Source organism: Balaenoptera musculus, chromosome 10 (genome assembly GCF_009873245.2).
Source record: "Balaenoptera musculus isolate JJ_BM4_2016_0621 chromosome 10, mBalMus1.pri.v3, whole genome shotgun sequence".
Lineage (NCBI taxonomy): Eukaryota > Metazoa > Chordata > Mammalia > Artiodactyla > Balaenopteridae > Balaenoptera > Balaenoptera musculus.
In genome coordinates, this window is record NC_045794.1 from 63,626,338 (window position 1) to 63,641,605 (window position 15,268).

Below are 15,268 nucleotides of genomic sequence, written 5' to 3' on the forward strand. Positions count from 1 at the left end.
ATTTCAGCCTTCTCTTCTAACTATTCATGAACAGTAAAATGTCCAAAATTTCCAAAAAGTCTTTTCATTATAACCCATTAACTTTTTCTATGGTTAGTTCAGAGAAACACATGTGCCCTGTGTTTTTCAGAGTGATTTTCACATGCTTCTTAAATAACAGATTTTGTAGTGAAGGACGTGGGAAGGAGACAGGAGGAGTTTTGCTGAGCTGCTTGATTTTTTTTTTGGCTTGTCAAAGCTGCCTGTAACTGCTTTGAGGAACACAGATTTTCTAGCATTCTTCAATTATACACCTCCGATCTAACTTGAGAGAAAATCATTTTAGATTTGAAAATTTCAGTCTATTTATTCTCTTTTGATGGCATCAGATTTTTTTATGTTAACCCCTGTTTTCCTTCTGTTTTCTATTACATTCCAAAAAAGAGTTGTGATTATAAAACTCTCAAAAGCATTTTGGCAATTTGGAATATTTAGTTCGATCTGAGGATGAGCCCCAGTGGAGGAAATAGGATATTCTATTAACACTACTTCTATTAATAACTGTAGTTGACACTTTGAAAATTTATTACCTACTTCACTCTTTTTAAGTGCTTTAAGGACACTAATTCATTTAACTCCCTCCCCACCACCAACCCTTATGAGGTAAGTATTTTTATACCTGTTTTACAGATAAGGAAACTGATCCCACTTGGCCCCAACTGTATTAAAGCTAAGCAAAGACTAGACTTGCATTAGGACTCAGATACATCTGACTTCAAAACCTAGGCTCTATAATAAAAGGAAAAGCTTCCCAATTAACTTTATCTATATTTTCCATGTGAGTCCAGGTTTTTACCTCTTCTTTGTCCTTATGCATCTGAGAGGACTGGTCTCAGAAATCGTTCTTCTGTACAAGTAACCTTTCCTGACTTCAGTCATGAAAAGCTTGTTTGAATGGGAACAAGACCTTAAAAAGTACAAAAGAGCTTTTGATCAGACTTAACAGCTCTGCTATGATATCCTGATACCCACCAGTTCATTCCTGGTGGCCACCTTCTCTGAGTTTCTAAAGGTCTAGAATTAGGGAGACAAGTTATTGTTAATTAGGGTAGGAAGCAGTTGAGTTGCCGCTGGAGTTGGAGTGTCTAAATTAAGTCTCTTTCTGCCATTTGCTATCTGCCAACTCCTTGGGAGCTTAATGTATCCAAATTCCTTTCTGTAATAAGGATAAAATTATAAAATCTTCGTGAAATTGTTAGGAATGAAGAAAATAACCCACAAAATTGTACTTAGCACAAAGCCTGTCACAATATGTGTTCAGTAAATTATCATCATCATCACAATTACATTTTTTATCAGTAATAATTATTAATCTAATGATTAACAACCTAATAATCATAGGATATGATCTTATATAGGAGATAGTAGAAATTGTGAGAGGTGTGAAGAATCCTGGGAAAAGAATAGAGAAGAGAGATCATGAGCTGAATTATGTATGTATGTATGTATGTGTTCAAAAATATTTGTTGCATTCTTCCTATCTGCCAAGCAACATTCTAGGCACTGTGTGTTCAGTGGTGAACAATATAGACACAGTACCGGCCCATGTATACTCACATGTTAGTGTTTTTATATTTTTATAGTTGCTCATTTATTCAATAAATGAATAGTAATATGTGTACATATGTATGTACGTGTGTATGTATATACATTCTTAGATAAGAGGTTTTTGAAAGTCATTTTTTAAAAAACTGAGTTCTGCTTATAGTAGTGTATTTTACCAGTATACCTATAGTCAGGAGCATTTTGTATTTTCCAGGACTCTAGCGGTATTAGGCAACTAACTTCTGTAACAGAGAAATCTCAAAATCTCAGTAACTTAACCCAAAGAAGTTAATTCCTCCTTCACATAAAACCCCTCCTGGTGTTTCTGATCATCAGTTGGGGACTAAGATGGATGGTAGGTAACTCTGCTATTATCCAACCAGACTGCCGACGTCACCCTGGGTGTTGATTTCAACAGACAGATGACAAAAGAGAGGAAGAACGATGGTGTAAGAATAGTTCATATGTACCAGGTCTGGAAGTGGGGGTTATGACTTCTACCCACATTTCCTTATCCAGAACTGCTGCAGCCCCATCTCACTGACAGCGAGGCCAGGAACCAACGTTCTTCTTTGTGCCCAGGAGGAAGAGGAAATTGGTTTGATGAGAGCTGGCTAGTCTCTGCAGAACTAATGAGAAATTTTTAAGATACTGTTCTTTGTCCTTCCTACTTGTTTCCTGCCTCACTGGAAACCTGATTCTCACATCTGTTCTCCAGTTTTGTTCCCTGTTGGCCTTTCAGAGGAGGTCTTGAATAGTCCCACAAATGAGTCCATGTAAGAACGCATTAGTGGTCTGCACGCTTTGTGTTGAGTCATTCATACTCAGTGTCTAAAGTAGAAGAAGAAGAAGAAAAAAAAAAAAACACTAAGTAAAAATAACACAAATCCTATTTGAAAACTTCCTCTGATGATATTTACCTGCTTGGCCTTATACATGTTCTCTTTCCCATGGTACAGTACGGGACACTGAAATTTAAAGAATGACTCAGAGTTCTGTCCCCTGGATGGAGCGTGACTAGACGTGGTCAGCAGGCAGTGTCACTGGTCTCAGCTCAAGGGTGACTGGGGGGTTATGGGGAGGACACCCAGGATGTGCTGTACTTCCTCATTGCTCACCAGCGTATGTAGTGTACCATTGTCAACATCAGTAGGATGCAGCCCGATTTGTCAGCCTAAAGTTAAAAGATAGGAAGGTATCCCAGGGGAACTTTAATTTGATGTTTTCTTTAAGAAAAAAGGGCATAGAAAAGTCTGTGCTACAATTCATGAAAAAAATTGAATCACAAAGTTAACTGTCTGTTCCCAATTTTTTAAAGTATGTTTTAGTGATTAAAGGGACAAAAAAGGCTCAAAAGACAAAGCAGTGAATGAAGATGTTTAATCTTGGATTTTTTTCTCATTCAAGAAGGAATGTCATGAAGTAAATAGGAAAGGAGTTTCATTTTTTTCATGTACTTCAGGTAGAACTCGGAAAATAAGTTAATCGGCATTCTGAGAATTCGAGATTTCTTGAAGCATGGAAAGACTTATCTCTTTCTTCTCTTCTAAAAATTACTTTAAACACTTGGGGATGTGAATCTGCCAGTAATTAGGAATTAGTCAGAGGAAGGCCTCTTACTTATAATGAACCTCTTTGAAAAATTCTCCATGTGTAAAGCAAAAAACAGAACACCCTGGAAAACTGGGGGAAAAGTTACATATTTTAATTGGGTGGAAATTGAAGTTATCTGCAGGTGTCACAGTGATAAATAGTTGGGCCAAGTATATAACCTAAAATCCTGCTTTAAATGGCCCAAACGCAAAGTAATTTAATTCTGGAGAATGACATTTTTTAAAAGGGAGGTGGATACTTTAATGCTGCTTTAATCCCCTGATCCTCCCACAATTCTCCTTTAGGAAACTCTGTGATGACTGAAGCATGCAAGACATTGGGAAGGGCAGGGTTACTTGAGTTGGGTTAAAAGGATGTACATGGGAAACCACATATTCCTAATCACAATGCTTCTATTCATTTCATATTCAAGATATGAGAGTTATTTTTAGTGAATGTAGAAAGTCTAATGGAAAAAATAGCCAGTAACGTTAGTCAACGCTTATATAGCTCTTACTATGTGCTAGGTAATGCTCTATGCATTTTACATATACTAACTCATTTATATCTCACCATAACTGTAAGAGATAAGCATATCATTACTATGTCCATTTTACAGATGAAACAACTGAGGCATAGATAGGTTAAGTAACTTTAGGTAGAACTCAGAAAGTTAGTTCATTGGCATTCTGAGAATTCAAACTTTCTTGATGCATGCAGTGCTGGACTTGAACTTGAAAGCAGTCTGGCTCCAGTCTGCACTCTTAACCATCTTGACATACTGACCCTGTGAAGTTGTCTACATGTCTACTTGTCCACATTTCTCTCCTAGGAGTTGATTTTTTCCAAACAAACATAAGAGAGCTTCACAGCAATCATTCATTATTAGTATAGTTTTCTTAGCTGGCACCTTTGATCAAGGGGACAATCCTTAATATTATCTGTGTTTATGATCTGTGTTCTAGATGCTGAACTAGAGTTCCTTGGAGGTTAAAAAAACACACACACATTTTAGATGCCCTGTGTTTTCATGTCATAACAAATAGCTAATTGTTATATACAGTTTCTGATATAAGATATTGAATGTAAAAACGGAATTCTAGGAAGATATGGTAGGGGCATAGGTGAATCTTTCCAAATACCCACAAAAATAGACAAAGCAACTAGATCACAAAACCATGGGAAAAAACCGTGATGGTTGTTGAAAAAAGAAGATGACAAGGTATCACCTCAAACCCCAAGTATAAGCAATGAAGGACAAACAGTCAGGACCCAAAGGAGCAGAATGATATCAGCATCTATGTACGAAGAAACAGAAGGTAGTAGTGGGGCATCTGATAACACTGAGAACACAAGAACCACAAAATAGCCAAGAGAAACTGACTGGAAAACACACAGGGCCTATCTGAAGATAGCAACTGAAGCTGGGAAGGTTTTGACCACTTGACCAGCCAGGGACAGTAAGGGCTGAAGGTCATATCTGAAGGGAGTGGAGCAATCTTGTTGAAGATTGAATTCATTAAACTCTCCACCCACAGCTCCCTTCCAGGACAGGTCCCCACACTGAGGGAAAACTTCCGGGAGTAGAAGCAAATTGAACAGGATGTAGCAATAGAAGTGAAGATAGAGAAGGTCCAGATAAAAGTGGGAGATGGGAACAGAGTCCAAAAATCTCAAAAAAGCTAATTATCACATTCTAAAACACTACACAAAAATAACAGAAGCATTTACTGTGAGAAGTTAGAAAGGTATCTAGATCAAGTTTCTTCTTATTCTGAAGAATTAATTTCACATAAAAATAAGTAAGAGAAAAATGTCAGGATAAAACCCCACATAAGCCACAAATATATACAAGACATACAACTAATAAAGGGTTACTATAAATGGGGAAAGAAAAAAACAAAACCAAACATAGAATCCAATAGAAAAATGAGCAAAAGTCATAAACAGACATTTCACAGACAAAACATAAATGGCCTATAACAAAGTAAAAATATGATCAACCTGCTTGGTAATCTGGAACTTGTAAATTAAAGCCAACATGAGAATTCTTATTCATAGACAAGTAGGAGTTTATTCTGAAAATATTTTGAAAACTCTTTGGCATTGACTAGTAGGGTTTGAATATGTGTGTGTATCCCTTTTGACCCAATGATTCCTTTCCTAGATATAGACCTTTGACAAGCTCTTGCCTGTGAGTGTAAAGAAATGTGCATATACAGATGTTCACGGCAGAGTTGTTTGTAACAGCAAAAAATCTCAAAACAGCTCAAATGTCTGTAATAGTCAAACGGATAAATAAACTAGTGTGCTTGTAAAACAAAGCTGTATAACACTAACATTAAAAATACAATAATACACATCAAGATAGATGATTTGCAAAAATATAACTTTGAGTGAAGGAAATAAGTCACAAAAGAATATATACAATGTGATTCAATTTATATGAAGTTCACATGCATGAGATGCTGAACAGTGTATTTTTAGGAATATATACCCATGTGGCTAAACCATAAAGAAAAGTAAAGGAATGCTTAACACGAAATCTAGGGCAATAGATATCTCTAGAAAGGAGGTTTAGAAATGTAGGACTGGAAAAAGCCTATATGGTCACTGAAGAAACTGGAAATGTTCTGTTTCTGAAGCCAGGTTATGGGTACATGAAAACTGATATTATTTTTTAATTATTATTTAATGTGTACTGTTACATTTTATACTGTTGCAAAAATATGATGTATTTAAATATGAAGCTTTTTTTTAAAAAAGCATGGAGTTGCTGTGGAGGTAGAGTTGTATGTATTTATGTTGATTGAGAAAATGGGATTGAATAGCATACAGAAAGAAGATTTTTATAGTTTCTTCCTGTTTCAGTGAATTCCAGACATAATTAGAACCTAGTGATGTTGATTCACAGGTCTGAACAGACTGCATCCTGTAGTAGTTGAGAGTGGTGAGTGACAAGAAGAAAGTCATTTATCTAGATTGTTAACTAGGTGGATGGCATGTTTCCCTATGACTATATTAGCATATACAAAAGGAGTGTGAGCTTTAGTGATAAAAGCAATATATGGTCTGTTTATGCTATATTTGAGGTGGTTATGGGAAATCCACGTATCTGTGTACAGGAAGCAGTTTAATATCTCATTCTAGTGCAGGGTGGAACACTATGGCCTGGAAATATTAATATGGAAAACACACACCTAAAGAAAATGTGCCAAAGTATGCAAAGTTTTTGTACAACAGAAGGAAGACGAGAGATGGCAGTGGAAGGGAGGAAGAGTTAGAAATGCTTTGGGAGACTATTGCGTTTTTTATGTGAATCATCTTATAGCTTATAGAATTTGAACGTGGCTAAAATTATCCTAAGACTTTCATAGTTTGAGAGATTTTACTTTCTGTCAGTAACCTTCACAAATTTCCTTTGCAACTTTTTGTTTGTACCAATCATCCTGTGACTGTTACCTCTTAAACTCATCTTAGCTTATGGTTTAGAAGTTTAGATATAACATTATTAGGAAATCTTTTTTTAAAATTTTACATTATTCTTTCAAACTGATCCCTAACATTTATATTTCCTGGATTGTAGCAAATTTTTCTAGAGGAACTATGAAACGCACATTCTTTTAGATTTTTAAATCCTTCAGAAAAACTGAAAAGAAGGAAGAATGTTCAAGAAAAAAATTTAAATGAGAAATTTGCTTTACTCGTGTGATGCCCATATATAATTTTTCAAATAACAAACTCACGGTCCTGTTATGAGAATGCCCTACCAACATTCCAATGTGACAGTGTCTGTAAACAGAGGAAATATGACTGTTTTTGGTTCAATTAATACCTGTTATAAACCTATTTGATATTACCTGGAAAATCCCAGGGTCAAAGGAAAATGAGTATCCTTTGAAACGCTTCCTGAAAAAAGTTGATTTTTTTTCTTAATTCATTGAAATTTTAAAGTTTTTTTTTCTTTGGAAAATTAGTTTTCAAAGCATTTAAACTTTGTCTATAGAACTTACCCTTCTGTAAGCATTGAATAATTGAAAGGTTATGTTTCTAATAGAAGTCATCTTCCATCTTATTTCTTGTTTACATGCATCGCCATTACGGCTAAAGTGCTGAGATCTGCTGTCATGGTTTCTTCCTACAGTACGGAGGCCTTTTAAATTCAGCTGAACAAATGTTTAATATATTTGTTGATACCAAACTATATACAAAACACTTTACTAAACACTTTTAGAGATACACCAATGAATAAGACAGACCAATAAGATGTAAAACTTAACATGTATACATTGTTTTAACTTCCTCCTGAGGTTAAGTTTAGGATCAAGCATGTTGATAGTTTTTTTTTTTTTTTGATAGTTTTTTAAAAAAGGAGTATCTCACTTATCTGGAGAGAAAATTTCTATCATCCCCAAACTTTTAAAACACAGCTTCAGGGCTTCCCTAGTGGCACAGTGGTTAAGAATCCGCCTGCCAATGCAGGGGACACGGGTTCGAGCCCTGGTCCAGAAAGATCCCACATGCCGCGGAGCAACTAAGCCCATGTGCCACAACTACTGAGCCTGTGCTCTAGAGCGCACGAACCACAACTACTGAAGCCCGCGTGCCTAGAGCCCGTGCTCCGCAACAAGGGAAGCCACCTCAATGAGAAGCCTGCACACCGCAACAAATAGCAGCTCCCGCTCACAGCAACTAGAGAAAGCCCGTGCACAGCAATGAAGACCCAACACAGCCAAAAATAAAATAAAATAGAAAAATTTAAAAAAAAAATTTCAAAAGGAGAGTGAATGAGAAAAATATTTTTCACTAAACACCTTTACTTTATCAGGAATTTCATATACTCCACCTTAAGAAAAGAAGCAATAAAAATATTCAGAGTTGGTTGAGAACTATGTAGAAAATATCAATAAGATAAGAAATTGGAAGTAAGAGTAAACAATAAAACACTGACAGCATCAATATGGCAGCTGACAAATTAAAAAGTACGAAGGACAAATATCCTTTAATCTTTGTCTCATTTAGTATCACTGTATGTCATACAGGAAATTGATGCTCATAATAATGAATTAGTTATCAAGAAAAGTTGTCATATCTAGTATTCCCTGTTTAAAAGAGTATGTCAGTCTTCAGCACATTTTGGAACCAAAGTACTCTTTTTATTGTTTTAATTTTGGTGGGATTAAATTCTTTGGTTTTCAGGAAAATTAACCACGTAGAGTACCTTACGAGGATAATACAGCATAACTTTTTGTTTTGTGTATAAAATTCATATATTTCCTTTTAAACATATGTTGGGAGAGACTTTGTGAATAACAAGTCGCTATTATTTATAGGGTTCTCATATTAAAAGCTTTATGTATTTCTCCTTTAATCACCGTAATATCTATCTTCAGTAAATTTTATTCTTCCCATTTTGAGGCAGAAATTGAGGCACAGTTTAAGAAATTTGTTTAAGGTCCTTCAACTAATAAGGACAGAATTTACTAATCATGTAAGCAATTAGCCAACTTCATAATCGTAGTTTTAACTATTTGGTCGATCTTTAATATGGTCATGATTAAATTTTTTGTTCCAAATAGTGAAATCAACTCGAATTTGTTTAAGCAAATTGGGGATCTTATTATAAGGAAGCAAGGATATCTCCTAGAACCCCAGGAGAAGTTGTGAAGATGAAACCACACGGCCAAGTGTGCTTTTTGTGCACCTGTGTCATTCTTTCTACTTTGCTGATCAGCTTTCTCCGTGCCTCTTTGCATCTCATGAAGATAAATACCCAAAGCTCCTGGGTTTTCATTATCATAAACTCTTTCCACATAGAAAGACTGATGAGCTATCTGTTAATCCCATTTCTCAAGAAAGAAACATTTGATTAGCCCCACGTGGGGTAGGAGAGTAACACCTGTTCTGATCCCCCATTGCCAAGGAAGGATTATCTAATAGTAACATGACTATGGGAGTCTCCCAGCCCTGCGTGAAGATGGTGGTCCTGTGATAGCAAGGAAGTAGTTCTCAGAGACAGGAAACAGGCAGGCAGTGTGGTCCTTCAGTTCAGACAGCAGTGCATGGTGGTTAAGATCATGGTTTCTGAAGCTGACTTTCTAGATTTATTCTCAATTCTGCTGGTTGAGTGACCTCATGTAAGACCTTAACCATTTCGTGCTTACTTATTTTCTTTATCACTAATGTGGGGATAATAATGTTATTACATTTAAACTATATAGAACGGTTCCTGACAACATCTTAAACATTTAATACATCTTAGTAATTATTTTATGATAGTGGTCAATTGCTGTATATATTTTATTTATCAAATAAATTAATCTAATTTTAAGATTGCTCCTGTGACCTTCAATGCTTCAAAGATAGTGTTTACAAAATGAAATAATCATGCTCTTATTTTGCTAAGAGTTACATTATCTCTAAGTCTGTTCAAAATATTGATAACAAAGGGGAGAAAAAGGAAGGTCTTATAATAGGCTAGTTACTTGTTGCAGTAAGGGAGATTAATTTCCTAATAAACTTGAAAAGATTTTCTAATACTTCCTGGTGAGTAGACTATTCATATAGAAAAAACTATAATAGAGCATATTTGCATAATTATTAAAAATTTTGCACACCATTTGTTTATTAAGTTAAATTATACAGCTGAGGTCAATTAATTTTCTGTTGATTAATTAGGCATTTATTTTCAGGTACATGACAGATGGAGGGCTCAACCTGTATACTAGGAGTCTGAACCGAATACCAGACACAGCGACTTCCAGGGATGTCATCCAGAGAGGGGTTCATGATGTGACAGTGGATGCAGACAGGTAATGTCATCGGTATATTTGATGGTGAGGAATGCATAAAGCAATTCTATAAATGAGATCCTAGGAGTTTTACAGGATTAAACCAAAGGACTTTTTATTTTGATATAATAATTATTTTGGAACATTTTGAAAACTAAGGTGCTTTTGCTTACAAGACTTTTAGCTCTGTACACTAAAAGAAATTGCATTGCTGTTGAGAACATTTAACAAATTTCAGGTTACATGGTGGCAAATTTTAATATCTGCAAAAGCAAAATTATAAACATAGACCTCTGTTCCTTACTTGAAAAGAACCCTGGCTGATAAATTCCTTTCAATTCAGATGCTCTCAGATCTACCTGGGGGCTAATGACATAAAGATTAAAACATAATTCTAATTATCGGGTAAAATAAGCTTGATGCTTTTCTTGAGGGGTTTCTTGAAAGCATACAACTCTTGCTTTAAGCTAATCTCTTTCATATTTCAAATTGCTTACAGGTTTGTGTGTTTCATATACTTGTTATTATTTTGCTGGGAATTGTTTTGCCAATTTTATCAGAATCACTGCTGTTTGACAATATTGTCTTTGTGAAATAATGCTGTAAGACATATTTCTGACCTGATTTTGCCCCCTCTTCACTCAGAATTTTTAATTTCTTAAGCAGGAAGGGATTGCCTATTTCCAGAGCTACTGTAGTTCTTTAATTCAGCATTTATGAAGGGGACGAAAGGGCAAGACCTAATGTATCCACATTCTGAAATAAGAACTGTGTACAATTCATAGTGCATTTTAATGTTGCCAACTCCAAAGGCTAGACAGTGAATTCTGATATTCGTCGTCAATTCCTCCTTACTCAAATGCTGTTGATGTTTTAACTGCTGTTGGCCAGCTCTCATCCTGTATATACGCTAGTCTCCTAGGCTGTACACAAGGTGTCTGTGTGAAGCATGTGGTTACAAAAGGCTTATGAAAAATTTTGCTCACTCCACCCCCCACCTGAACTATTCTTCAACTGTTTTCCCTCACTGACTCTCACTAACTTCAAACACGATGGACTTCTGCTTTCACATTGATGCTTCCTCTGCCTAGAATGCCCTTTTCTACATTCCTTACGTTATTGCCTCCATCATATTTCTGTTTCAGCTTAATGTTACCTTCTTAGCGAAGTGTTTCCAGAGTAGCTAAGGTACATTTCATTTCCCGTCACTTTCTTTCCCATTATCTTATATTGTTTTCTTCAACGTACACATCACTCCTAATTATTTGTTTACATGTTTATTTTGTATCTCCCCCATTACAGTGTAAGCTCAGGAATGCAAAATTTTCATCATATTTACGATACATTGAGCTTTTAACAAATGCTTGTGGAGTGAATGAACAAAGGAATGAATATAGGCTATATATTCATATAGGCTAGCGATAGCGTCCAGTTGGCTAAAGAGACAAATAAGACTGGGAAAAGAGACAAGATACTGCAAGGATATTATGTAAGAGAGGGAATGAGTTATGTGGGAAAATAGGAAGGAGTGATTAGAAGGAAAGAAATCCAAAGTGTGGGCCACATTTTGAAACTAATGACCAACTCATTGTTAGCTGACAGTGGAAAACATTAAAGGAGAGGAAAAAATCTGTTGGTCTTTGGGAAATGAGATTTATGATAGCAAAAGCTAGGAATCAATACAAAGGTGACTTATTTTGTAGGCATTTGGGATAACCAGCTCTCCAGCCTCCAGACTGGAGCCTGGCTGAGGAACCTCAGACCAACGGAAAAACCCAGGTATTCAACCAATAAATTGCGACCAGCAAAAGCCACAGTTCTTAAAGTGTGGTACCTGAATCAGCAGCATCAGCATCACTTGGGAACTTGTTAGAGATGCAAATTATCAGCTCCATCTAAGACTCGCTGAACCTGGGGTCCAGCATTCGGAGCTTTAACCAGGTGATTCACATATACACCAAAACTCATGAAACACTATCTTAAAATGAACAAATAGATGCCAGGCCTATGAAAATGTAAACATTTAACATAACCATGTAAACATAAAAAATAATATTTGGAAATTTTTACTTCATTAGCTGTGCTTCGTCAAGTGAAAGAGACTATCAAAATAACAATGGCATTAATCTTTAAATTAGATCAAATAATGATGTGTTGCACCTGAAATAAATTGTCTCAGATTCAGATTTTGAGAATTATGTAGAAGGTTTTTGAAAGAATTATGTAATTTGAGGAATACAAAAACGCTTTGGTCACTTTTATATATTAAACAGCAATAGAGTTATAGTGAAAATCCTACTATAGGAGTATTAAGATTTTCTCTTTTATTATAGCTAAATCTCAAGCTCTTTTAAAATTGTATATTCAGAAAGTGATTCAAGATGTTATTGTTTTAAAATGCATAATTTTAGATATTAAAGTTGTGAAAATCCTGTTAATCTATAAAGGATAACGTTTCATAAAATTTTCTTAATTCTGATATCCATTCCAAATAGGATTGACAAGAATGGCTAAAGGTACTGAGAAGTCCTGCAGTTTAAAATAAAACCTGCTTAACTTTATTTAATTCATTGCTCCTTAAGTTGTTTTCATCAATTCCCCTACCTTTTTCTCTATAATGATAATTTGTTCCTATAATATTTTAAGAAATGCTCATTTAGCCTAATGCTCTCATTTAGTGGATATAAAAGAGTGAGGAATTAGGTCTTTTACTCCTGTACTTCTAGTTTCCCAGCTACCTTAGTCAAGGTTTTTTTAAAAAAATAATAATAATATAAAACATATTAGTGATTGGTTCATTTTAGCAAATTAGTAAATAATAGGGCTTACAATAGTTCACTGATAAGAAAGCTTAAATGCAAAAAAAATCAGCAGTGTTTTCATATTTCTTAGATATTCTTTCTAAAAGGTGTATCAGGGAAAAATGCACTTATATAATGGCAAAGTACCCAGCTGGCTAGTATGGCAATGGATTTGAATTGTTCGTGTTGCTGCAGTGAAGGTTATATGCTCCCCTTTGATGAACTTATGGAGAAAATATGATGGGCAATAGAGAATAGCTGAATTCCTCTTCTCAGCAGATTGAAATGGCCCCAAAGAAAAGAGGAGGGCTTCCAGCAGCCAACTGGAATAAATTCATAACAGACAGAATGTGTGGACTTTATCCATTTGGCTCTGGTTATAATCAGATCAGTCCTAATTCACATACACTTATACAGTTTCGTTGAGCTATTTTTAAAAGGTAATTTTGAGGAGAGGGTAGGAGATGATTGTTGTTTTTACTTTCATTAATTCCTATTACTGTCCTTACACTGGCTTCTGTACTAGCATTAACAATATTTAGTTAATAAATACATAATTACTAAGTGCCTGACATCATAATAAGTGATGACATCATAATAAGTGCCTGACATCATAATAGCACGTTGGGTAAAAGTAAAACAAAATAATAAAGGTAAAAGGCCCTGAGTTTAATGGTCAGAGAGAATAATGGAAACAAAAAGTAAAGTGGTAATAAAATTGACCAAGTCATAATAGATTTGTATACAAAGTGCCTTAGAAGCACCAAAGGAAAATAATTATTTCGACTTGGGAGTATAAGAAAACACTTCCAAAAGCAGTAGGATTTAAATGGGGCCATAAATAAAGCTTAAGACTTTTTGACATACAACCTGGGAGGAATCAGAAGGAATAGGGGAGTGAGAGCATAGAGGCATAGTAGAGTTTGGTTTAAGGAGTTGTTAAAGAAATCCAGAGGCCAGGGGAAAAATCCATTTTCCAGGGGGAAAATAACCTCAGTACAGAGCTGGGCTTGGTTCTGAGTGCAGCAAGAACAAGTGGGGGTTTATAGCCAACAAGCAGAATGAAGGGGGTTAGGGAGGGAAGTTTACTGAAAGGAGATACGAGGGTAGAGGGAGTCTTGCTAAACCCAGTCAGCAGGATTCTTGCTAAAGTGTAGGCCAGGCTGATTAGGTACTGAGGGTGGAGGATGAGAAGGTTGACCAGATATCTAAGGTGATCAGCTGTCAAGGGTGGAGAATTCTTTCTGAACGGTCCTAGCAGGATTTGTAATAAAACTGGGCTGTGCAGGCCCAGCAAGGGGCCAAGGTCAAGGCTGAGTTGAGAAGCAACCTCAGAGGACTCTGACTAAAGTTCTGTCAAGGAGAGAGTCTCTGTCAGAGCCATTAGTTATGTGATTTTGCTAGTGTCCTGGGGATGTGGGTAGCAGCGGACAAGAGACAATGGATCCAGATGGCTGTTCTAGAGTGTTTGGATCTGTAGGTGATAAGAAGCTATTTTACTTATTTTAATTACTTTTTTTTAAAGTGAGAACACGTTATAATCATTATATTTTAAAAAGAACTCTCACACAACAAATATTGAAGAGAATGATGCAAACCTAGGTAGACTGCTTAGGAAGTGACTGTAAAAGTCCAGGTGAAGGAAGATCAGCACTGAACTGAAGAACAAAAGCGGGGCATCATTTCGAGAGGAACTTGGGTTTGGTCCGTATGTAGTACTCTGCTCGGACTGCCATAGCAAAGTACCACAGACTGGGTGGCTTAAACAACAGACATTTGTATTCTCACAGTTCTGGAGGCTACAAGTCCATGATTACAGTGCTGGAAAATTCATTTTCTTATGAGGGCGTTTTTCTGGCTTGCAGACCTTCTCACTGTGTCCTCACATGGCCTTTTCTCTTTGCTCTCTTGCAGTGAAAGACAGAGATCTTTAGTGCCTGTTTCTCTTCTGATAAAGACCCCGGTTGTATTGGACTAGCCTCCTCCCACCATTATGACCTTATTTAACCTTAATTACCTCCATAAAGGCACAATCTCCAATACAGACACATTGGAGATTAGGACTGCACCATATGAATTTGGTGGTGACGGGGGATGAAGGGACGGGCATAATTCAGTCCATAAAACTGTGTAACTCCCAGGTGGTTTTATCCTTGGAGATATAGGTTCAGTCTCTCTGTAAGTGCTGGATTAAAGTAGTGAATATATGTACTATGCATATCATAAGCCCAAACCCTACAGGGATCAGGAACATCACATGAAATGAGTGAAGCAGAAGAGACATGGTAAACGTGACCAGTCCAAGTGGGCATCTACCCTCAACCGTAGAGGTCGCTGCCTGTGGAAATGCACAAATGTAGAAAGGAGGGCTGAGGATTGCAAACCGTTTGATTTTTTTAATTTAATTTTTATTTTATATTGGGGTATAGTTGATTTACAATGTTGTGTTAGTTTCAGGTGTACAGCTAAGTGATTCAGTTATACATATATCCATTCTTT

At 36.1% G+C, this 15,268-nt stretch overlaps 1 protein-coding gene across 5 annotated transcripts in view; it reads left to right on the forward strand.

Annotated features, from left to right (window-relative positions):
• NAV3 (neuron navigator 3) overlaps positions 1-15,268 on the forward strand; it is an 845,054-nt gene that overhangs the window by 694,253 nt on the left and 135,533 nt on the right. For all 5 annotated transcript variants that reach the window (XM_036866523.1, XM_036866525.1, XM_036866526.1 and 2 more), the window contains one exon: positions 9,870-9,989. In XM_036866523.1, the coding sequence (XP_036722418.1) occupies positions 9,870-9,989 (120 nt within the window). The remainder of the gene's footprint in view (positions 1-9,869; positions 9,990-15,268) is intronic.